The sequence below is a fragment of the Platalea leucorodia genome (genome assembly GCF_965183815.1).
Source record: "Platalea leucorodia genome assembly, chromosome: 2".
Lineage (NCBI taxonomy): Eukaryota > Metazoa > Chordata > Aves > Pelecaniformes > Threskiornithidae > Platalea > Platalea leucorodia.
Window position 1 is genome coordinate 73517268 of NC_138824.1, and position 26383 is coordinate 73543650.

Below are 26383 nucleotides of genomic sequence, written 5' to 3' on the forward strand. Positions count from 1 at the left end.
TTATCATTCAGAAGCCATGCTAGGTGTGGAGCAGCTGGATATAGTTATTTCAGCCTTGAGTGGCCACAATGCTCATTCAAACTGTGCTGTAAGCACCGTATTTGCAGTCTCAACAGAAGAGAATGAATGAGTTAGAGAGATGGAATTATCCAGTACCTCGGGTCAAATGTTGGGCAGACTACGATTCAGGTGCTACATTGCACTGACAGTTCATCTGTGAAGAGATGATTGCATACTCTGAAGCTATCGAAGTGCTTCCTTTTTTAAATAGGAGAATATCATTCACACAACAAGTTTAAGTGGAGAAACTCTGGTATTTTGAAGCAAGTGTTATTCTAATCTCATCATAGCTTTAGATGAAAAAGATTACCTAGAGCTTTTACAAAATAGAATCCATAAGGATAGCAAAAACACTATCAGGACTTTAAATGTGTGCTCACTGAGCACTACTGATATGCTCCTGGCTAATCCCCGCATCCCACTACATTCAAAGTTTGCATCCAAAGGTAACAATTTTAATAAAAATTCTGATGGTGGACCTTGGACTTGTACATTCAGAAATTTAACTCACACAAAGACCAATTAGCTTTTTCTGCTGTTAAACAAAATGGTGCCACTTGTTCCACAAAAAAGGCTCCAAATAATATATTCTATATGCTGTTCTGATCTAACCTCACATTGCACACACCATTAACCTTTCCACACTTACTTACTTTTCTTCTTTTCCTCCTAGGACATGGGCAAAATCTGAGATTAGTAACCGGAAAACTTTCTACAAAACCTTCAATTTTCTTTTAATTGTTAGAGGTTGATACCAACACTGCTGTATGTTATGTAGGCATACATATATCTGCTGACACTTTGCCAACTCAGCAAGTCTTCACCATCACTGTAAGCGAGTGACCAGTCTGCAAAGAGTGATGAAGGGCAAAACCACTGCAGCAATGGCAAACCAGAAAGAGAGGATAAAGGTCTGGTGGAAGACAATTTAAATTACAGAACCTGAAGTGAAGGATCCAGAAGGCTAGTTAAAGACATCACCTTCACTTTCTTTTTGTACATTTGTTATCCTCCCTTGCTGGTATAGGTATTTCCACTTTTAAATAGAACTGTAGAGCTTCACAGATTGCCAAGAATGGCCAATACAGTAAAACCGGAAAAGGTCTTCAGATAAAGTGAAAACAATTAGTACATGACAACATCAATTTGCACAGAGTAAAAACACATGGACAAGAATAAGCAGCAGGACACAGCGAGGCTTGACAAAACAAAAATAATTAGAGAAAAAGCAGAAGAGCCTCAACTCCCCCGTGATGTGATTACTCTAATTAGAGAATGAGAGTAATATAAACAATAAAGCTAATTAGGGCATAAAAGAATCTTGAAGGCTGAAAGCTCTAGAAAGAAAAGTTGAAAAAAATCATGAAAAAATAGCATGGATTATAAAAATGAAAGTCATCCCTGAATGGAGAGCCTAATGCAAGTTCCTCTGTGCCTCTCATACTTCTGCAGAGACACGACTGGTGCGATTCGGTCATCGACTTCATCAAAAGATAACAGAGATCATCTGCAAGCAAAACCTAGGAAGGCCCAAAGACCCCCTGTTATTAGAGGAGCAAGCCTGCAGTGCTCAGAAACCCTCTCAGCATCATTCTTGGTACTCCTCAGCCCTGCAAGTAGCTGGCAATTATGATACCATGTAAATAAGGGAGACATATCTGTGTGACACATTTCAAAACCTAGGATCAGTTTATACTTTGAATGTTTCTGCACCATCAAAAGAGCTAGAAAGTTTGGTTATACCTACATGCTAGAATGGAGTGCAATCTATCTCTGCTGAGCAATTTGGCAACATTACCAAGGAGCCAGGTCAGCCCATTAGCCCCTTGTGGATAGACTTGTTCATAGGATCAGGAAAAATGATCTGAATTTATACTGTGTGAGGAGCTGGTAAGTCGGTCACCAGTTGTGTCCAGTGTACTTCTATCATGATCCAGACTCAAAAATCATTAGCATTTTATACATGAAATATGAGAAGAGACATGAAATAATTGCCTTTACATATGTATACCTTTATATGTTGATATGCACATAGATATTCAGACAACAAATTAACATTCTCATTTCAGTTTCATTCAGAAGCAACGGGAGAAAATTAAAACCAAAAGCTATGGGAAGAAGTGTTTGACAAGGACTTCAAAGACGTTGTAAAAGCACCACTCATGCGGAAAGATCCATGTAGAACTGACATCAGAAAAAGAAGCACATGTCCTGCCTCCTGTACAACCACAGCTGTGGCCACATTCATTCTCACATTTGCTACAGCTGGGCATGTTTTTTTAATTAAGAGAAATCTTTCAAAGAGAAGACTGTGTTCTTAACCACTTGCCTGCTGCTGTGACAGTTGTATATGCAGATTTTGGCTGTCTCTGCAGGAGTATAGGTCTGTTCTGAGGAAGCGTGTTTCCTGAGCTGGTTACTTGCAGTCAAAGTCATACTTTCCCATTGCTAATCTTTCAAGCAATTACAATTTCTGACTGTCTCCATAGTAACCTAGAAGAGGAATCAGCATTGTAGGAGGGCTGTCCATGCTGCAGATGATACAGCAGGTTCTGCCAAGTCATGGAGGTATCCACAGATGAAGCTCCAGCTGCCTGAGAGCAGCTGGAGAAGGATCTCACCCACAGGATTAAAAAATACAAGGATCTAAATGCAAACCCTAGGCATCTATTGCAGAAGCCCCCTCAATCTGTGGCTGTGCCACTGCTCCCACACATGAGCAAGGTCCACACTCTTTTGGTGGCAATTTGTACTTCTCTACAGCTGTACAGCAGAGATACGACCTTCAACCTCCTACACTCATTTGGGCAGTTCAAGGAGAAGCAGGCTTCTCCTGGCCACGTGGAGAGGTACAGGGAGAGCAGGAGAGGAAAGGAAGAGATGATGAAGTCAATAACTGGCTCAGGAGTTAGCAGGCCTCATTGAGAGAGCTTTAAACTAGATTCGAAGGGGGAAGGGAATAAAACCAGGCTTGCTAGGGATGAGCCCACAGGTGGCATGCCTGTGTTGGAGAAGAGATCAATAGCCCAGCTGAAGTGCATTTCCACCAATGCATGCAGCATGGGCAATAAACAGGAGAAGCTGGAAGCCATTGTGCAGCAGGGAAACTATGATGTGGTCACCATCACGGAAACATGGGATGACTTACACAACTGGAGTGCTGCAATGGATGGCTACAAGCTCTTTAGAAGGGATAGGCAAGGAAGGAGAGGTGGTGGGGTAGCCTTGTACGTTAGAGAGTGTTTTGATCGTCTAGAGCTCAATGAAGCTAATGATAAGGTTGAATGCTTACGGGTGAAGATCAGAGGGAGGGCTAATAAGGCAGATATCCTGGTGGGAGTCTGTTATAGACCACCCAACCAGGATGAGGAAACAGACAAAGTATTCTGCAAGCGGTTGGCTGAAGTCTCACAATCTCTAGCCCTTGTTCTCGTGGGAGACTTCAACTTACTAAATACCTGCTGGAAATACAACACAGCACAGAGGAAGCAGTCTGGGAGGTTCCTGGAGTGTGTGGAAGATGATAACTTCCTGATGCAGCTGGTAAGCGAGCCAACCAGGGGAGGTGCCCCACTGGACCTGCTGTTTACGAACAGAGAAGGCCTGGTGGGCGATGTGGTCATCAGAGGCTGTCTTGGGCTCAGCAACCATGAAATGATAGAGTTTTCAATTCTTGGAGAAGTAAGGAAGGGGGTCAGCAAAACCTCTACCCTGAACTTTAGAAGGGCAGACTTTGGATTGTTTAGGAGTCTGGTAAACAAAGTCCCTTGGGGGGCAGTCCTGAAGGGCAAAGGAGTCCAGGAAGGCTGGATATTATTCAAGAAGGAAGTCTTAAAGGCACAGGACCAGGCCATCCCCATGTGCCTAAGTCGAAGAGGCAGGGGAGAAGACTGGCCTGGCTGAACAGAGAGCTTTGGCTGGAACTCAGGAAAAAAAGGAGAGCCTACCACCTTTGGAAGAAGGGGCAGGTGACTCAGGAGGACTACAAGGATGTTGTGGGGTTATGCAAGGAGAAGATTAGAAAGGCAAAGGCCCAGCTAGAACTTAAACTGGCCACCGCCGTTAAAGATAACAAAAAATGTTTTTACAAATATATCAGCGACAAAAGGAGGACCAGGGAGAATCTCCCTCCTTTGTTGGATGCAGAGGGAAACATTGCCATGAAGGATGAGGAGAAGGCTGAGGTACTTAATGCCTTCTTTGCCTCAGTCTTTAATAGTCAGACTGGTCATCCTCGGGGTTTTCAGGTCCCTGAGCTGGGAGATGGAGATAGGATGCAGAGTGAAGCCCCAGTTGTTGAAGAGGTGTCAGTCACTGACCTGCTCCTCCACCTGGATGCTCACAAGTCCATGGGGCCAGACGGGATCCACCCGAGGATACTGAGGGAGCTGACAGGGGAGCTTGCCAAGCCACTCTCCATCATTTATCAGCAGTCCTGGTCAACTGGGGAGGTCCCAGATGACTGGAAGTTAGCAAATGTGATGCCCCTCTACAAGAAGGATCGGAAGGAGGATCCGGGGAACTACAGGCCTCTCAGCCTGACCTCGGTGCCAGGGAAGGTCATGGAGCAGATCATCTTGAGTGCCATTATGCAGCACGTTTGGGACAATCAGGGGATCAGGCTCAGCCAGCATGGGTTTATGAAAGGGAGGTCCTGCTTCACTAACCTGGCCTCCTTCTATGACAAGGTGACCCGCTTAGTGGATGAGGGGAAGGCTCTGGATATTGTCTACCTGGACTTTAGTAAGGCCTTTGACACTGTCTCCCACAGCATTCTCCTGGAGAAGCTGGCTGCTCACAGCTTGGATAAGTGCACTCTGCGCTGGGTTAAAAACTGGCTGGACGGCCGAGCCCAGAGAGTGGTGGTGAATGGAATCAAATCCAGTTGGCGGCCGGTCACAAGTGGTGTTCCCCAGGGCTCAGTGTTGGGGCCGGTCCTGTTCAACATCTTCATTGATGATCTGGATGAGGGGATTGAGTGCACCCTCAGTAAGTTTGCAGATGACACCAAGCTGGGTGGAAGTGTCGATCTGCTGGAGGGTAGGAAGGACCTGGACAGGCTGGATCGTTGGCCTGGGCCCAACTGTATGAGATTCAACAAGGCTCAGTGCCGGGTCCTGCACCTGGGTCACAACAACCCCGTGCAATGCTACAGGCATGGGGAGGAGTGGCTGGAGAGCTGCCTGGCAGAAAAGGACCTGGGGGTGTTGGTTGACAGCCGCCTGAACATGGTGCAGCAGTGTGCTCAGGTGGCCAAGAGGGCCAATGGCATCCTGGTCTGTATCAAGAATAGTGTGGCCAGCAGGACCAGGGAGGTGATAGTGCCCCTCTGCTCGGCATTGGTGAGGCCGCACCTCAAGTACTGTGTTCAGTTTTGGACCCCTCACTACAAGAAGGACATGGAGGTGCTGGAGCGTGTCCAGAGAAGGGCAACAAAGCTGGTGAAGGGTCTGGAGCACAAGTCTTATGAGGAGCGGCTGAGGGAGCTGGGGTTGTTTAGCCTGGAGAAGAGGAGGCTGAGGGGAGACCTTATTGCTCTCTACAACAGCCTGAAAGGAGGTTGTAGCGAGGTGGGGGTTGGTCTCTTCTCCCAAGTAACAAGTGATAGGACGAGAGGAAACGGCCTCAAGCTGCGCCAGGGCAAGTTTAGGTTGGATGTTAGGAAAAACTTCTTCACCGAAAGGATAGTCAGGCATTGGAACAGGCTGCCCAGGGAAGTGGTTAAGTCTCCATCCCTGGAGGTATTTAAAGACGGGTAGACATGGTGCCTGAGGGCATGGTTTAGTGGTGGACTTGGCAGTGATAGGATAATAGTTGGACTCGATGATCTTAAGGGTCATTTCCAACCTTAATGATTCTGTGATTCTATGAACTCACAAGATGTGGGAGACTCCAGTTGCTCGCACTGATGAGCTGATGATTCCTCGGATGTTATTCAGAGTTGGTGGCTGAAGACTGCTGCAGGTTCCACCCAGAACAAGCCACTATCTTCCATTACCTGCAGGTGATAGCTTCCAAAGTCTTCAGGGGACTTTGGATGAAGTCCAAAGAGAGAACTCAATTCCTGCCATTGAGCAACAGACCTGCCCCCGACCACATTTTCAGGCATTTCCTAATGTGTTTACACATGCCGCTTTAAACAAAAGGAAAAGGAAGACTTTGTGGTAGGAAATGTTGTTCAGCAATAAGCAACCTTTCAATCCCAAATACACTATAGCAGAGGACACCAAAAGAAGGAAGCATCCTACAGGAATCTGGGGAAGAGAAAGACCATACTCATCCTAGTTAGATGACAAACACTTAAAATAACCACTAGGTTTGGCTGGAACCTTCTGTTTAGCCTTATATTGAAAAGGTTAATCATGCCACACAATGCCTAAGTTTTCACTCCCTATAATAAAATGCATACATTTTAACCATCAGCTAAGATAATGCTTCATCTGCCACATGTTGTCATGCACGCAACTATCAGTAGAAGAGCTATTTCTATGACAACATAAAGCAATAATTCTCACTTCTACGGAAAGGATTTGGTCAGAATTGAAAAAGAGGTGAATATGGAAGCATACGTATTGTGCAAGAACATCAACAGTTTTGAGCATAACTTATTGGAAATTTCACTATATAAAGCATTAAAAGCAGAATCTCTTCAGGAAAAAGAAAAGTTAGCATGCTTCCCTGAATTAGTAATCACTAAAACCATTGTAAGTGTGAGGTTGCCTCTTAAACAAAGGTCCGGGAATACTACAAAGAGATTATAATAAATACAATAAAAATTTAAGCAAATTTTCCTGGTGGAGAAGAAGGCCTGAGTAAGAATATGAGAGATAATTAATCATGCAGGAGACTAATAACAACTGTAAGACTTTAATTTATCATTTCTACATTCTTATAGACTAAAGGCTAATTTCAGAAGCACCATCTTCACTGAAGAGAGAACTTTTATACAAATCATATGTACTGAACTAATTACTCTTATCACAATTGTAAACAAGCACAATGCAGAAATAAATTGAAAAACAGAGAGGTTTTTACGAAGGAAAAAAAAAAAAAAAAAAAACACAAAGAAAACCCCACACCAGTTTTTGACTGCACTTGAAACATATTCTTACACCAGATTTGGTATTTGTCAGTTTCTGATAAAGTCTACTTTTGGACAACAGTTACATGGTACAAACTGTGCTGACCAACATTACAGCATTCAGCTTTTAAACGTTTACTGTGTATTAAGCAGCTGTATACATACATCCGTCAACATCATGATATATACATGCCCACACGAGACACAACCCCCTGTCATGTTTTCTCCTCAGTGGTAGCACGTCATGGGGGAACTGTTATGCCTACCCACTGCAAATGAAGTATGGTCAACTGATACACTAAGAGTCAAGGGAAGGATCAAAGACTCCAGAGCTCACATCTCTAAACAGGCTCCAGACATTTTCTGATGACTGCTTTATGTAGCTTCAACTAAATCAGCAAATAACCTCTAGACCTTTTAAAAGCATGCACCATTAAGATGTCAAAAAAATTTAGCAATGAAAACATTACTTAATACAGACTCATTTTCTCTTTGACTTTCCCAATTTTCTGTTAGTCGGGACTGTACAGGATTCCCCAGGGGACTGCAGCGCTGACACTACCTGACAGCAAGACACTGTAAGAGGCACAGCCAACTGGCAGGTCTCATATTGAGAAGCGTCTGCCATACTAAGACCCTAGGCAAATAAAGAACATGCTTAAGAAAGATGTAGTGGAGTGTGTGCCAAGCTTTTCCAAGACAGAAATGGTTCCTTATATAGGACATACACAATGTGCTTGTTTCATTCACTTCTGCAGTATTTGGAGAGTGAACATGTCCTGCAAGAGCATGTGGTAGTCGTCTCTCCTTCATTTGTGCAATATTCTGCTATTTTAAGAAGTAGAGCAATTTTAAGTTCAGAAATAGCTTGGAAAATAGAGTGCTTCCTGTATTTCCTTCTTTTAAATCAAATCAGGCTTTGCAAGGTTATTGTACTTCCCTGAAAAATGAAATTTTCAGATACCTCCAGGACTTGGTAGCTCCTTTTCCTCAAGAGTCTTTGCCTGCCTCTGTCAGGGGAAGTCTCTATCAAGAAGGCATCGGGACATGGTCAATAACTTAGACACACCAGGACTCCACTGCAATGGGTGAAGCTAAAAGAAAGTACTTAATCCTTAAGCTGCCCTGAAGATCCTCTGACTCTACCTAACAGGACTAAGCTGTCCTCCACACATTTTTCATTCCTGTGTCAGGGTGCCATGAGGACTCGTTGCCCAATGGGAGGGAGCCAGGAGAAGAGGGTGGTCATGGGCCTGGCAGGGCCATGCCCTCCTTGACCAGGACCCCTCTCACAGCACCCAGCAAGGGAGTAGGCATGGGACTGGGACAGGGACGGGGACCAAGGCCAGCCCAGAGCCTCATGACTACCCAGAAGGGCCACAGTGATGAGGCAGGTCCAAAAAGCCTACCCTTTGAAGGACTGAGAAGTTGCACTAAGAAAGCTTAGATACTGTTTCTTCCTCTCCATTTTCTGCTTCAGCAAAGAAAATTGGAAAGCTACAGGAGAAAGCATGCAAAAGCTGCAGACAGTCTGAAGGAGAAAATACATTTCAGGAGCAGGTGCTGCCAAAACAGTTTAGCTGTTGGCAACTGCCAGCAAGTTGCATATTTGAAATAGGCAGCAGTAGCTAGTAGTGGTAGTGGTCCAAATTCCAAAACCCCAGTTTCTCTATGGATTACACAGATAACCTGTTAAGAGGTATTATTCTCAAATGCTGCAGAGCACACTGAAAAATGAATCTGCTATAGGGAGGCAATTTATCAGCAACACTTTAAGCATGGCTGCACTTGTAATGCTTTAGCATATTCTGCAAGCCTCGCTTTTAAATGCCAACATTTGTCTTTGGCATTCACAACGGGCTTTTAGCTTAACCAACTCTGATGCTAACTGAATTTATGACAAACAAAGGGGGGGGGCACAATTTTTTCGTAGGTTGTGAGGCAATTTCAAGAATCTCAAAAGTTAAGGAAGTGGTGACAACTTAATGTTTTAACTTTATATCTGACCAGACTCTCTTAAAGATGCTATTTGGGGCACTGGGATGACAGAAACATGAACAGAAAAATAGATTTGAGAAACAACTGGACAATGTGACCATCTCTAGAGAAGGTTATTCTTCAAGCATTGCAGTGATATGATGTTGTAGTCTCAAAGGATTGGGGGAATATATGTTGAAGTATGAAGATTCACTTTCAGACCAGCTGAATTTAAGGATGATGCAAGAAAAGAAGGATGATATTATTAAAAGAAGACCACTGACCACTTCCCAGACGAGGGAATACTTTCCTACACAATGATGAGACAGGATTATTTTGATACAATTTTCCATAATCCAAGCCATGTACTGACAGGCTGTCACACATTATTATGCTTCTGGCCTTGCATAGTCCTATAATATACTCTTATGCCACTCACCTCAGTTTTGGAGATTGCAAAGAGTAATTAGTGAGCTAAGTTCCATATTTTTCATTCCAAGAATTTAGAGGTAACATTATTCATACCTTCAAATTTACAGGAAAAAAGTAACTTTGTCACTAAAAGCAAAGCGTCTCCATTGCTTAGAGTTAAAAAACGCCAGACAGACGTACAAAAAAGCTCATTAACAACATGAAAAAATGTGACTGGCTTTTGTGCCTGGAGAGGTGTTAGAGAGAGGAGGTGAAGACAAGCAGCAGGCCACTGCAGGGCTTAAAAAATTCAAGTTGTCATCAAATTAAGCTTTGTTTTAAAAAAGCATATGATGGATCCCAACTATTGTATGCTTGCTGGGACTTGTCTTTTGTCCTTTGGTCATAATAAAATGAAACAAAGCAAGTTCAAGAACCCTCATATCTGGTAAACAGTCAGATTCTCATAAGGTATTGCAATATAACTAGGACAACTTATGTGGCCTTTACGTAGATCCTGATCTCAGTGGGCTGGTCCCAGCAAAAATGCTAAAACTATCTCCAAAGCCAGGGCATGAGACATAGTAGTCAGAGTAGGCAGAGAAGAAACAGCAGTAAAATTATAAAGATAAATAATTTGTAGGGGGAGATATAGCTATCATATATTGAAATAACACTATTAAGTTGATAAAATAATGGGTATTTTTTCACTATAATGGAAGCCCTTCCATTATATTTAATTTCATCATTATTTTAACTATAATGGAGGTACTAAGATTTCCTTTTCAGGTTCTGCCTGACCATAAGACACTGAGGTTATTCATACCACTTTTGCCACCTAAAAGTCTGGTCTAGGATAGTTACAGTCACTGACAAGAGAGAGACCTCTTCAAATCATTTTCATTCTCCCCATCTCTCATGTTGACTATACAATGACCCTGGAGAATTATCTTTGAGGTAACAGAAAGAGTTCTTCGGTAAATAATGTATAAGCCTCACACAAGCAATGTCTATATTACAGTGTACCAAAAAGTACTTTTTTCATGTACTTTTGATTTGCTCTTAGGTGAAATCTCTTTTTAGTACAGAAGACTTTTCACCGAAAAAGTTATTCAGTGTTGATTAGGAATAAAAATAGCTATGAACAAATCCTTCCAAATACGATTTCCTCATAACTTCCTAACAAGTAACTTCCAATACAGAGTAAATCCACATCCTTGGTCATTGCCTTCTGCCTCAAGTTATATCAGAGACAAAAATATTTTAAAGCACTGAAAATCCCAGAGGAACAAATTAAAGAGACCAAACAGAATAAAAAGGTAGCTGATAATAATACAGTATTTGCTCTTACATTTGGAGAATATTCAGTGAAACCGTTCAAGAATCAATGCAGTTTTATCTCACAAAGATGATGCTCTTCCCTGCAATAGCCCTTCACCAAGATCACTGTAACATGTTAACACATGCAGTGTCCAAGCCTCAGGAAACTCATTCCACAGTGCTGGGTTCTGTTTTGCCACCAAACCCCCTGCTGACATAGCTGCCCATTGTCATCAGCTTCTTTCTGTCTTCTTCCCCTCATTAAGGCAGAAGGCTCCAAGAGAGACAGATGAAAAAAAAACCAAACAGCAGGTCCTTACGAATGAACCCCATTAAAGAAGCAAAACAGGTACGTCTCCAAAAGTGGAAGAATTGAGACAAAGGATCTCTGTTACTGGTCCCACCCTGGCAGAGATGCCATGGAGCACAGATAGTTTAGACAGTTAAAGACAGAAGAAAGTTTACAAATGTTTTGTTTCTTCAGGCAGATATAGCGCCTGAATAATCTATTAATTTTCAATAAAAAACACTTGTTAGCATTTTAAAAAGCATGAAAAAACAGGCCTTTCATCAAAAAAAAAAGCAAAGCTTGTCCTTTGCTATGTGTTCGACCAGGCAGTTATGCAGCTATTTGATTATAAACTGAAACAGATCAAAAAGGTTTAGTGCTCTTGAATCAACAGCACCTCCAAAAAAGAGAAGCCTGAAACACACATCAGATGCCTGAAAGTTGGATAAAGTATAGTACTAACAAAACACAGCTTCTCACATACATCTTTTGAATAAAACAACTCCGGAAACTGTTGCCAAGATAAACAGCCACTACACTAACATATGTCTTTTTAATACAGTCTGCACAGGCAGCCTGCAAAAAGAAATTATCAGTAGAGTGTGACATAGCAGGAAAACTGAAGAATACTCTGACAATATGGAAAGGCAAAGGAAAAAGAAAGCTAAGTGGATACTCTAGACAGCGGAGCAATAAACAAAGTAACAAAAAAGAGAGAAAGACGAGAGAGAGACTGAAATGACCATAACCAGACGTCGTTCTGAAAAGTTAATGCTGTTCTGCACCTCAAGAATCAACACAGAATAATGCTTGTTCCTCTACACAAAAATAACAGCTTTAAAGCCCCAAAACTGGAATCACATTTGAGTCATGGCACTTCAAAGTAGGTTACCGTTGCAAAGAAATGTTTTAAAAACAAACAAACAAACAAAATGTCTCTGAGAAGCAGAAGTCCATAGCACATTGTCACAGAAAAAAAAATCATTTTGTACTATTTTAAGGTCATGCAATGTGAAAGTTAATCAGAACAGTGGAAGAACTAAAGCTACAGGAATTATCTCCTCCAGAAGCATTAGGAAAAAGCGTGGGCTGGAGAGAAAAAAATATCATGACACATGGCAAAGCTAAAAGAACAAATTTTAACTTAAGACAAAAGCATACAGACATATTAAATTTTAAAAGGGCCATTGATATAGAAAAGAAGGATGGACTCCTTTAACATTTGTTCTTCATTGCAAAAGGTATGGTTAGAGTCTCAGCTCTGCAGTGTTATACGACTTTATGCATTCATTTATTTTAGTCAATAACTAAACATTATAACCTCAATAGGACAAGATATGCTCCTACTTGCAACTTTCTTGTAAATGAAGACTAAATGTGATGTAGACCATGATACCATGAAGACCTCATCCCTGAAGAGATAGGTATGCAGCATGGGTAGGATCCTGATGACTAATTCTGCATACAAATAAATAAATTCCATTACATGTAAGGAAGCTGGTGTCAATACTTAATTTCAATTATCTCAAAGCATTATATGTATGACCTAAATCTCCCCAGATTCATACAGTGTTTAACAAGTATGAAGAGCCAGAGTTCTCTTTTCTCCATCCTGTCTGCTTGCACCTAAAATACTTGTTGGATTGACACATCAAGAAAATTAAATTATAAGTCCTACTCTAAATCGTAAATAAATAGGTACATGTTGCCTGTTTTGATGTGGAGCTCTTGTGTGTTCCGCCTCACAAACATCAGATTTCCAGCTGAGGAAAAGCATGACAGGTCTAATGAGATAAATGGAGCTTTTTCAACTTTTGTTGACAGACCTATAGGTTAAAAATTGTGATTAGCATGACACCCATACTTACAAATCCTTATGAGAATCTATCATTCTTTTTTGCCAAGGATAGTCTGTCTTCTGTCAAAACAGGCTAGTAGGAATATTTCTGGCCATATAATCCTCTTCAAGACTGCTATACAACTATGAACAGGTTTATAATGGTTGCTTGTTGCCATTTTATTTGTGGTTAAAAACAATAGTTTTCCACATGCTGATGTTCAAAATTTTTACTCTGAAACATCACTATTCCTTACAGTTCCGGTTTAGCTCATTTTTGAGTACAGACTACAATACGGCAAGTAGACATAGCCAAAAACATTGCCTAAAATGCACAAATTCCATTGTGCCACTTCTGCGTAGAGCATTTGCTCTTGTTGGCCCGCTCTGGAAAGCGCTCGGAGGCTTTCCATAGAGTACACAGAGCATCATGGCAAAGAAGCCACATAGTGTCAATGGATGCAATAAAAGTGTGTATTCATCAATATTACAACATAGCCCTGCTGTTTTAGCTTACGCAATGGAAGACACATCAGAGAAAACAGAAGTGCATTCCTTGTTACCCTCCATTCTGTGTTTACCATTCCTTTTATCAGATGGATTCACTAAATTCAGGTTCATGTTTTTGACTCTAAGAGGTTTACATGATGAACCAGCTGTCAATAGACTCCTAAAGAGGATTGCAACTCATATGTCATTGACGTGGTTGAGGAGGTAGAGTTGCTCCTATCACTCCTAGAAAGATTAGAGACAAAAGACTATTTGAAGCTGCTTTTACTTTTGTATGTTTTAAGCAGCAGAGAAAATAAATTACATAAGACCACAAGAGTGGGTGGAGAAGTCACTGTGAAATATTTACCTACCCTATCCAAGGACATATTCTATTAATCCAGGACTAGACTTCTTACAATAAATTCATCAACAGCATAGCACTTCCTCCTCAAACAGCAAGTGCAATGCCCTGCCAGACATACCAGTTCAATATACCTGCCAGCTTGGCCATCCGAGAGAAATGATTTCATACTCCACCATTGCCAGAGCTTCATTCCAGGCAAGGGAGTTCTTACAAAAACTCTGCTCAAGGATACCAGGGAGTGAGTGGCAGATGGACTGTGTCTACTCTCCTTACTGACTAGCATGGAAAAGGGAGTACTTCAGAAAGTGTGAGCAAAACCTTCAGCCTTTCACAGCTGCTTCTGAATGATGCTAATTCACAGACAGTACTGAGTCAGTATCTTCTGCTGCACTTCTGAAAACTGTGGGTTGCTGTAACTGCCAATCTGTTTTCTATCTCACCCTGCTCAAAAGAAATCATATAAAATGTGTGCAAAGGGAAAAAAAAAAAAAAGAAATCCAAGTGCATTAATTCTGAACCTACCCAGTTCTGACAGACCTGGCTCCAGCTCACTGTGCTGTCCTTGACTTAGCTCCGACCTGCTGTGGACAGAGCTCTACGTGGTCTCTGACTTCTGCTGGTCCATTAGCACAATTATTGCAGGTTGCCCCTGCAGTCCCATTAGTACCTCTCAAGCAGAGAATTGCTTGCTTGGTCACTGTCTGTAAGCATTTTGGTGACTCATTTATCAGCTTTTGCTGTATTTCAGAGAGTAAATCACTTGAGCTCCTTACAAATAGCAGGTTTTAAAAAAAGCCATATGATTTGCCAGACTACAGACTGTGACCCTATTTTTTTTTTAATTCACCGGCTAATTTATTCCATCTGCATTAATCCATTTTTCCATCAACTACATTGAATTTAACATGAACGTCAGTTCTTAAATGTATGACCACCACTATCCTGGAAATTTTTGTTGTGGCTGAGGAATAATTTCCCATGCTTGTAACACAAGAGGATAAACCATTCTGATGCTAATTAATTCTAATGGGAGAGACATTTAAAGTGTTGGGCAGACTGAAACACATCTCTATCACTAGGCAGAACTATGCTTTAAAACATCTGCTCCTAGCAGTAAGCTATTTAAAAAAAAAAATAAAAAAAAAAAAAAGAAAGAAAGGAAGGAGAGGTTTCTTTCTGTACCCCTTGCAGGGTGGGATTTTTATTTTTTGAGGGATCATGGCCTTCCATGTTTTTATCTTGTTAACACGTCTTGGTTTTGTTTGGAAGATCAAGCTGCAAGCACTCACTAGTGCAAGGCATTCAGGGTAAGCAAGAAGTGCCACTAACTCAGCTGGCTCACTTCAAGGTTTGGGACTGACAGTTTTGTACTCTTTTGTTAACTGCAGCTTTGTGTGGAGTTAGGACTTTTTTATCATAACTGAGGAATGATTGCATCAGAGTCTGGCGTGCAACCATGGCATTAACTTGCTTTTATCTAATTCACTCCATAGCTCACTACAGCCTGCTCTCACCCCATATTTCACACAGTATTTCAGCTTTACCCAGTGTCCCTCTGTAGCCACATGGAAGGGTTTCCATTCATCCTTCTCACCATTCCTACTGTCTCTACATTTTATTTATATCTCACCTTCCAGATGCTTCCCCTTCTACCCCTGTCTCAGAGTCCTCTCTCCGCCCTCCATGCTTGGCAGCAGCTCTCCAGTAGTCTGGGAAGAGGCTGAGGCAATATTTTTGGGCAAATGCTCAGTATGAACTAAGCTACCCAAGCTCCACCTGACTACCCTGACTACTAGGAAAGACAGTAGCCTGCAAGCCCTTCCTCTCCTCTTTCTTCAGGCCTTTACACTTTCAACAAAATAATAGTCGCTAGAAGAAGAAGCAAGAGGAGGAGATAAACAAAACAATGCTGATTATCAAAAAATTTACTGAGAAAGTAGAATACCTGAGTTAAAGTTGCTGTTTCAATTGATGTTTCATTATTTATTTAGACTGATAAATTGAAAGAGTAAAGAAAAAAATAAGAGTGCCTTGGATCCTGGTGGCTCATACACTTACTCAAGAGTTAGGAGGTATGGACGAGAGGAAATGACCTCAAGCTGCGCCAGGGGAGGTTTAGGTTGGATATTAGGAAAAACTTCTTCACCGAAAGGGCAGTCAAGCATTGGAACAGGCTGCCCAGGGAAGTGGTTGAGTCTCCATCCCTGGAGGTATTTAAAAGACAGGTGGATGTGGTGCTCGAGGACATGGTTTAGTGGTGGACTTGGCAGTGCTAGGTTAATGGTTGGACTCGATGATCTTAAAGGTCTTTTCCAACCTTAACGATCCTATGATTCTATGTGTTTACTATCCCTCAGAGCAGAATGGAGATTGTACTTCCACCTCCTACAGGACTTTTACAATAAGGGACCCCCACTGACATTACTTCTTTTTTGATTGGACCATGAAACCAAGCTGCCCTTGTCCTGTGCTCTCTCCTCCTATGCTCTGCAAAGTTCATGGGCTCCTGCCCTACTTCAGGCATACTGAGGTTCAAGCCGTAAAGCTAAATGGTCCAAACTCACTGTCAAACATCAGATCCCTCTCCATGACTCCCTTTCTCAATGACTTTGGCTGCACTTTCAGGTTTTGTCTTGCTCTGCCCTTCAACCGCAGGGCCTGGGCCCATGGAAAAGTTGCCACGTTATCATGCAGACCATTTACCACCCAACAGCAGCGCTGCAGTGGCTGCCTATCTGCATGTCCACCTGATGCAGCAATACATGTAAGAGCTGTGGATTTCCAATGCTTTGTTTTCCTTCCCCCCAGACACTGTCAGAAAAGACTCAATTGTTCTTCCCCACATAAAGCTTTTGCACACCTACATGGTGGAAAATTGGGACAAAACTGAATTCTTATTAATTAGTATAATTTGACCACCTGCTAGTGCAAAGTTCTGATTCCCATGAATCGTTTAGTATGTCAGAGCTGCCACCTGCACATAGGCACATCAGCCAGGATTGAAGCATATGGAACAGTTTTTCAAAGAAAAATCTTCACTGAGGGATACTGAGTAACTGAGTTATTTGCTTCATCTTACATTGATAGCTACTCCTCACGGCAGCTATTTAAGCCCCATGCATGCCCTCCTGCTCAACTGTGACTGCCTCTGTGCAACACATTTCTTTTCAAAGTCTGGCTGTCTGGTTGGCTTAACCCTTCAACCTTATAATGTAAAAAAATCATTGCTGACATTAAAAGCTTTCCCATGTTTAAACAGAGGTTTACATGAGGAAACAGCTGTCCAACCCCAAAGAGGATTGAAGTTTGTATGTTACTGGAATCTTTCCAAAATTGGCCTAAGAGGTCTAACGAAGATGAACCCCACATAGCCATATTATTAACCATTAGGAAGAGAGCAGCTGCTTGCAAAATTCAACAGTTTTGTGCAATGTCACAGCAACTCAATTGAAACATTTGGTATTTGGAGGTTAGTACATTACAAATTTTTCACTCAGTGCTGAGTTCACTTTTTAGCCTGACAGTGAGAAAAGTGTGAGGCAGTTAATTAGTACCCCCTAATTCTTTCAACAGAGCACTTTTAGAAACAAAAATTAATAGTGGTGGATTTTTGTTTACCAAAATGTCCTGTCAGAATCAAAAACCATTTGAGTGGCTACATGGGAGTGCTATGGTTCTAGTCTGCTCATGACAGAACAGAAATTGGAGTACATGACCAATCTGAGATATTGTGAATAATTATAAGAAATAAGCACTGAGATGATGAATAGTACACAACAACAGAGAAATTAAATAACTCTGAACACAGGGAAAATTATCACAAGTAAGGTCTGTGTCTGTATGTTTCATTAACAGCAGAAACTAAGTTAAAATCAGTCTTTTGCTGAACACACATCAAATGTAGCTCAAATGAAGCCAAACACTCTCCTTAAGTTACGCCATAGAACCACATTTCAGTCTTCCTTCCATTACCGTTCCAAGATGTTTTTTTTCCAGGAAATGGGGAACAGCGAGTTAGAAGGGGGCAGCAGAACTTTCCAATAACTTATTTATTTGACTGTTGTGCATAATGTCTTTCTGTTATACTTCCTACCATTCAAGCTAGAGGCTTGCTAGAGCTGCTTATTGCTTTTTTTGAGTTTTTCAGGTTTTGAATGATATTTTATGATGCAGTAGGGGCAACAGCAGGGAGCTGTAATCTGAGCTAAGAGAGTTTCAGCAGTCCCATGCCCAGCTTGCTCATGTTGCAACCACATGCCTCCATATTAGCAACAAATGTTGGAGAGAGTATATTCAAAATCAAATGAACCAAATTAAATCAATTAATTAGTAGAGTTGTGACTTTAAAACTTCTTTGATATTATTTGTTCACTGCAGTGTCACAGCATTTAAAGACTCTCAAGGGGAATCAAAACTCAGAAACATTCACTACAAATAAGAACTGGAAAGAAAGACAGAAGTGTCACCATTCAGGCAGCAAGCAAGATCACCAGAAGCCACACGAGAACGATGAATGTGACAGTTTGCTGTGAAGTCATCTATCTGTCCTGGACTCTTCTCTAATATTTGTGTGATTGACATGAAAAATCAGAATGGTTCCTACACAAACATGCAATTATGATGTGAAAATAACTGCTTTCTCTGTTTGACTGTTGAACAGAAGATGATCCCATTTTATTCTAATAGCCAAAGATCAAAATTAGTCTTAGGACACACAAAAAATGTATTTTGAATGTTTTTGAGTTCTTTTTTTCTCAGTCTTTTTCCCCTGTCTGAAGAAGCTTTTAAATTGTCACATAAATTTTACTTATTTAGACAGTAACCATGTCTTCTTGACATCTAATTCTAAGTCTCATAAATGTCCTTTAAAAGTAACAATACATCAACATAATTAAAAATCAAAATTGATATTTATAATCCCTTACTGCTAAAGGCATAACTTCACTTTCATATTGACTTCTCACTATACAATAGCTTATCCTCTCCCAGCTTCTCCAGCTAACAGGAAATACAATTGCAATTTTTCTGTTGTGTTGCTGCAAAGCAAGAACTCAATAGACATTTTTAACTCACTGACTTTCTCATTGCAAACCAATCTCCCTACTGTTCCTGGGACCACAGATTCAGGGCAAAGGAAGAGCTGGATTTGGTTGATTGTTTTTACTTTTTCTTACATAAGTGAGCATTACATAAGTGAAACTGAGAGACAGGAGAAATGCTGAGAGAAATAGTTTTGCTTGATGAAACACAAATTCAAGCAGATTCAAAAAAAGATGTTATTTTTTGTTATCTCAGAGATTAATCTTCTCAATGAGGCACAAAGATTAAAGAAAAATACTTTCAAGGACTATCATATTAAATGACTAGCAAATTCCAGGGCCAAATTCATCCAAATATAACTTCAGTGGAGTAATGCTAGAGCTTGGTTTCATCACCTTCCTTTCACAGCCTAATTTCTCATGAAAAGTTCATGACATAATGAATGCACAACTGCCAACCTTTTTTTTTTCCTGAGAAGATAATGTTATGATCTGACCCCCTAAAAGAGGTACAGCCAGCAATTACATCAAAGAAAGAAAGGGACCAAAAGGCAATATGAAAAGAATGCCACAGGGTTTAGTTACTCTATTACCCCTCTCTTCCACCACCTCCCGCCACTTTTATATTCCAATTAATGCCCTTCTTTTTTCAGTAACATAGTTTTAAATAGCAACAAAAAGTAATTGGTTACATGGGATTAAGAATTACTATTCATCTCATTTCTATAGATGGCCTTTGAGGCTCACTAACTCCTCAGTGGAAAACAGCTGACTTCACCCCCTTCCTGAGGATCACAAAGGAGGATTTCAGATTTCATTGATATAAAGCCACAGCGTTAGGCTTTACCCATGGAAGTAGCACTGATGCTGATGAGACCAAGGCAACCGAGGGGTCTTTTTTGTGGCCATATCCTGTACGTGCAGAGACATGATGAAAGGAGATGTCAGGGCTGACCTGAGGAGCATTGCCCATGCAGCCACAGAGCAGCATGAAATCTTCCTGCAAGGTAAGGGGCTCAGGAAGGTGGCTCGGACCAATGTCTATTAACTGCAAAAGCCACTTTCATGTGACTGTAATGAAAAAGAGCCTGGTCAATCCATTGTTTAAAGGCTGAGGAGAATGAGAAAAGTGCAAAATCAAAACCCAGACTTCATTGTCATTTTGCGCTAGTTTAAAACCTGTATCTCCAATAGACCAAACTACACTGCATAATGCAGTTCAGTGTAGACGGACAGCTAGGCCAGGTGCATTCCCACTAAATGTCACTGGAGCTCATCCATCGTCCATTTCAGACACACGCCTGCATTTCCTGCAGTGAGCAGGACTGGAGGAAATATGTTGCTCACAAGAAGACTGGCAGGCTTATTTCAGGGCAAAGGATGCTCTGGACAGACAAAGTCATTAGAGTGACCACTGTGGATGGTCCAGACCTCCTCACACAGAGCCCAGAGAGCCTAAAGTAATGCAGTAAAAGCTGGAGTCAGAAGGTACTGTTCTTCAATATGCAAAGTAAATGAGAAGGCATTTTGACAGGCAGGCAGCCTGAGACAATACACACACCAACCACAAAATACCTGCAGGATTGCACTGAAGTCGAATGGAAATGTTCAGTCCAGAATAGGGTGGACATCTGTCTCCCTGGGAAAAGGGGCCCGGTTAACTCAAGAACATTTTCTTAAAGGTAATTTTAGCAACTGAGATAAATCCCCTGTTCTGTTAAATAGATTCTTTGGAAAGTCTTGTCTCAGTGTATGTTTGAACAATTTAGAGAACCTGGGAATCTTATCCTTGAAATATAATTCAGCAATTTAAGTTAAGTATATTCATTAAAACAAACCATACAGACATGCCAATTTAGTGAACCTCTTTGCAGAAAAAGAAAGGATTTGGTCTCCTCTTTTTTTTAATCATTAGTAGTTTTCTTTGCAAGCAAAAGAACAATTTACATTAAAAGCTAATTCTCATTCTAATGAAACTAATCAAACAACTCGTGAGTCTGCAAAGGTTTATCCATGTTTTTATCTGCATTCTGTTGAGTAGTTCCAATGATTTAAGGGTAATTACTCATACTAGAGGGGTCACACAGACCACATCAGTATTTTAACTACACCTAATGTACATTGGCTAAAATACATGCTGAGAAGAGCCAGATAAGATTCATCTCCACGCAAAAAAAATCAGTATTGGAGGAGCAAGAGAGGTAAAGATCAACAAGGAGAAATTTCAGGAGATACTCTCCTGACCCTAATATATTACTATAGAAGATTAGATATACATTTGTCTGTAAGGGGGCATGGGGATGGCTCTTTAATTGTACATCTATTTGTAAATCACACACAGTGACTACAGTTTCCTCAACAGGAAAATGGTGTTACCAAAAGACCTGGAGCTACTGCCTGCACTTGCAGGAAGGTGGGCTCACCCATGATTTGGTATTTTTCATCTCTGGCACCTGTGACCATGATTTCCAAACTGTGGTTCATAGGTTCACAGTAAGTTCTGTATCACCGGTACAAAAATTCCTATCATCCATTGGAAAATAACAGGAAGACGTTTAGCCAGAAGGGTAAGAGCTGCTCCATAAGAACACAATCACGGGTTTTGTTCCTGTACCAGGATCATTAATGGGACAGCAAATAACACTGGCAAACACACCTGTAGCAAGACATATATGTGAATCCACAAGAGAAAAACCTTATCTCCAGATGCACTCAGTCCTTCCTTTCCCCTGCCTGCCTCTCATCCTCACATACATGTTGTACTCTACTGTGGTCTTTCAAAACAAGGTGACAGCAACTCACTCCTGCCACATGCTGAACTGAAGAACTTTTACAAGATTTCATTCTGTCAGTAAAACCCTTAGTCAACACAACAAACCTTCAAATACTCCAAAAATCATTTCTAAAGGATTTACATGGCTTTTGCGGTCAAGCTGTCAATTTGATTATTTTTTTAATATTTGGAAAGCATAGCTATAATGATTTCCAGTTCTCACTCTGACAGAAATACTTTTGGATGCACAGAAAACCTTGACTTGGTTTGCTGTAGACTTATAGGGCACACTTACACTGTAGGTAAGTAAGGGGTGCAGCAAAGATCATCCAGCTAGCCTGGCTCCCCCTTGCCCAGATCAGGGAACTTACCAAAATGCCCCAAACATCCTTTGCTCCCCGTATAAGCAGATTTCCTTCTAAATGAGATGCAGGGGCACAGAACAGACCTCAGCCCTTCCCAGCAATTCAGGGATGTGACCACGATGTTCAGAACTGTGGGGAGCCCCTGGGACTGCACATCTCACCCTACCCAAACAGCCATGGAAAACCACAGGAAGAAGAGGGAGGGAGAAAAATAAAAAGAAAATTTTGTTCTTTCACTGAAAAGTCTAGCTGACTACAGGTAAGATTTAACCAGGATTCTGATCTGCATTACACTTCTGATCTACTTTAATTAAGCAATTAAATAAGTTGTATTTTTATGTTTAGTTAATTTTTATTAATTTTAAAAAGTAATCTGATTTAAACATTAAACTGCTTTGAAATCCACCATGTTTTTTCCTGACTTGTAGCAGCACAAAGAAAGTCTCCAGCATCAGGTTCTAGAAATTGTGCTAGCACTCTACTTCACCATTGCAGTGTAAGCCATCTTGCTCTGTGCAGAATTTCCCAGGCAGCATTTCAAGGCCTGTGCTCTGCAGGAGCTCAGATTAGGTACAACATTGCTCTCGCTTTAGGCTCTGTCAAGTCACCTCTACAAATTCTCAAAACTACTCTAAATGGTTGACAGTCCACCCTGGCTGCCTTTCATGTGCTGTGATTGCTGCTGGTGCAAAGCTTGCTCCATCCTGCTACCAAAGGGGTTTAACAACTTGAATGTGTGAACAAGAAAGGTTTAAAAAGCCATCTGCAATATTTTGGGGTTTATAAAATATTTCTAAACACTTACAAATATAATTGCTGATGTTGTATCTGTCGCAACAGGAAAGACTAGCACCCCTGCCCCCAAACCTGTACCTTTGCTGATGCAGGAAAGGATACACAAGAAGCACACACTCCTTGTACACTTGATATGTGGTGTGTCAACTGTCACGGTTGCATTATTAGTGCCATTTTAGTGTTCCCAGTCTTAGCCATAGTGATTCAGTTTACGGCCTTACGATGCATTTTTCTGAAAGAGGTGAGGGGTGGAACATGAAAACTTCTTTATCTCTGTGTTTTATGACACTTGGTGACACCAAGTAGGGAAGAAAAGCCATGCGTCTGATCTTGAAAACACAGCAAAATTGGCCCATGGCTGCTATTAAAGCTGAGATTAGGTCAGAAATCTGGTGATCCATGAACCCCCATGGCAATTAAGACTGCTCTGATGTCCCATTAAGCTTCCTGTTCTCTACGTGGGAGAAAAAACATTCACTTAATGAACATACATACCTGCTCTGCAAAGAAATAAAAATTTATTTAGATTAGGAGAAAAAATATTCTGTTTGTCCTTATTCTTTACCTTCCCTCCATGGGTACAGAAGTGAAATCCTTCCTCAGAGCAATGCAGCCATCCCCGCCTATTGCTGGTTTTTCACACAAGGTCTGTGGCTCTCCAAGACTCGCTACCATGCCATGATATTCTTTTAATAGCCGCAGCTCATTGCAACTTCTGGTCACCGGTTTCGCTGCCGCCTTTGCAGATAAACTGGCTTGATGTAAAGATGTCCGATTCAGCTCCATCTCTTGTTGTCTAGAAATTGTACTGTCATCTTTGTTATCCAAGTACATCTGTCCCTGGGGGGTGTTCTCCTAAAGAAAGCGAAAACAAATATATTAGGACTAAATTGAATTGACTCGATGTTTACTTCAGTACAAGCGTGTTAAAAATGCCAAGCAGAAGATTTTTTGTGCACCTTTGGATATTTCTCTTGTTTTATTTCCACTAAGAATAATTCCAATGTTTTAAACCTCTCTGCAACTTCAAAATTAGCCATTATAAAAGCCATTGAAATACATAAAGAGATGGCTTTTCTACTTCTTCCATGTTTACCATGATTTTCTCCCATAAATTTTCCAGAAACTTGCACTGGCCTATCCCATAGAATAAGCCAAAATCATCTCCGCATTGGAAACGTAAGAGCCACTGGTGCAGAACATCTTCCCAGCTTATAACAGCACTGTTTCACCACCATGACACAACTTTTCTCCATGGCTGCGGTGGCAGCAGCCCTGCCAAAGCCACCGCTCTCCTCCCAGCCCACAGGCTCCCTCGGAAAGCCACAGTCTCCCTGAAGCTTTGCCACAGCTGATGGCCCCTCGTTAAGCAGAACAAGAACTCGAGTTTTATGAAGACAACATGCCATTTCAGCAGTTGCCAGTGGCATTTATGAAATGTGAATCAAACCTTGATGAAAATTAGATTCTATTATATGATTATTAATGATGATTATAATAAAATTTAGTGCATAACAGTCAAAAAGCTTTTATACTCTCATCATTAAAATTCAGCGTGAAAAGCTATAAAAAACACTTCAGAATCCCACAAAGTGCACAAATCAGATGCAAAGGCTGAGTTAAAGCCTGTCTTAAACACACGCTGTGGAGTCTAATCATATGAATATTTCAGCATAGTGTCAAAGCCACCGCAGAGGACAGCACAAGCTCAGGAAACGGGCCCGTCAGCCTCCCGACGTCCCTGCAGCAGGGGAGAGCAGCCTTTTTGGAGCACATACCTGCTCCTCCCTGCAGAGACCTCAGCACAGGACACGCCAATAGACCTGCAGGGCTGTGGGGCAAAAATAGCACAGTAATAGGAAATAGGCTCTGCTTTGGTCCCAGCAGGAGAAATCACTAGAAGCAGAAATAACAAAAAGCTAATGATTACTTTGTGCAGCTTTGAGCTCTTATGGACTTCTGCAGGCTAGAAGGGAACGGAGGTTCCTAAGAGAAAAGACTGAACATACAAGTCACCACAAATGCAGATCTTGGTTCCAAGCAAAGGCAGACTTGCTAGCCAGATCTAAATCATAATTTCCCCAGGTGGCATTTCGTTCTCCAGTCCTGCATTTATTTTTCTTTCTATTCCCAATGCCCTTAGTTCTCATATCCTAATCTTCTTCACCTGTCTTTACAAGCAGATTGACTAACTTGACTCTTCCCATCATTACACAGTAGCTGGAGTACTGTGTCTGGTCCCCACAATTCAAAAAAGATGCAGACGGAACGGAGGGAGTCCAAAGGAGGGCCATGAAGATGATCAAAGGGCTGGAGAACCTGCCCTGTGAGGAAAGACTGAATGAGTTAGGTCTTTTCTCCCTGGAGAATAGAAGGCTCAGGGACGACGTCATCACAGTATCCCACTACTTCCCTGCAAAGAGGACGGAAGCTCTCTCTTCACAAGGAGCCACATGGAGAAGACAAGGGGCAATGGGTACAAGTTGCACCAGAAGAGGTTTCATCTTGGCATAAGAAAGAAATTTTTTACAGTAAGAACAATCATTCACTGGAACAACCTCCCCAGGAACATGGTAGAGTTTCCATCACTGGAGGTTTTCAAGACATGACCGAGCAAGGTGATAGATAACCTCATCTAGATTCCCTTTCCCACGAAAGGTTGGACCTGATGGTCTTTCAAGGTCCCTTCCAACCTGAGCTGCTCTATGAGTCTATAATAAGCAGCCTGGAAAACATCATTATAAATAAGCCTTTGCTTACTTGTTCTTTCTTGGTTTTCTTGAACGGGAGAAAAAATAAAAGGAAGGTAGAGAGAGTGCTCTTTCAGTGTTACTGAAAGAAAGAAGGTGACAGCTATTGGCTTCACAGGGCTCCCATTTTTGAACATAGCTGGCATACATCAAGAAACACTGAAGATACTTTAATTTTCAATGGATAATAGCTCTCCCTCACATATTTTCCTAAAGGGACAAGCCCTGTCGTCACCCGGTGTAAGGAGCACAGGCAGAGCTGATGTAATACCAAACACACTGTCACTGAGCTGGTCCAGGGCTTGTCTATAGCCTGGAAAGCCCTGAATTTTGGTGATCCAAGACAAAATCCTGACTCAAGGTCCTGGAAAGCCAGGCTTGCTGCTCCTGCACTGTGGGATCTGAGGCTGGAGGTGTTGTGAGGGCCAAGGCACACCATGTGGGGGCCACCACTGCCCTACCAACACCTTCTTGTCACCTCTGATAGCCTGCTGCCCTACCAGGCAGCCAGTTTTGCCTGTGCTAAAATCCCAATCTGCCTTCTGTCCTAATACATAACTTTGAAATGCAAATACTTCCAACTCCAAATGGAAAAGATAATTGCTCTTGTCTTCAACCTCACTTTATATGTTTACATACTGGTTTTATTAAGACACTGTAAATTATAATTGAGATATCTCCCTGCTTATTCCATTTTTCGTACCGTTGGGTTTGTCTGAGTGCCTGCTGTGAAAATACACAGATTTTTAAATGATGTCAGGCTGTGGAAACATGAGCAGCAAACCCACAGCAACTCAGACGGTACTAGTTCTTAAAAGATGAGAACCTGA

General features: G+C 41.5%; 1 protein-coding gene across 1 annotated transcript in view; it reads right to left on the reverse strand.

The window, feature by feature from the left end:
• The window catches only part of OCA2 (OCA2 melanosomal transmembrane protein), a gene marked incomplete at both ends in the record, with an annotated part of 181872 nt that extends 158235 nt beyond the window's left edge, over positions 1-23637 (reverse strand). Inside the window, one exon of the mRNA XM_082333762.1 lies at positions 23369-23637. Within this exon, the coding sequence (XP_082189888.1) occupies positions 23369-23637 (269 nt within the window). The remainder of the gene's footprint in view (positions 1-23368) is intronic.
• Positions 23638-26383: the final 2746 nt, after the last annotated feature.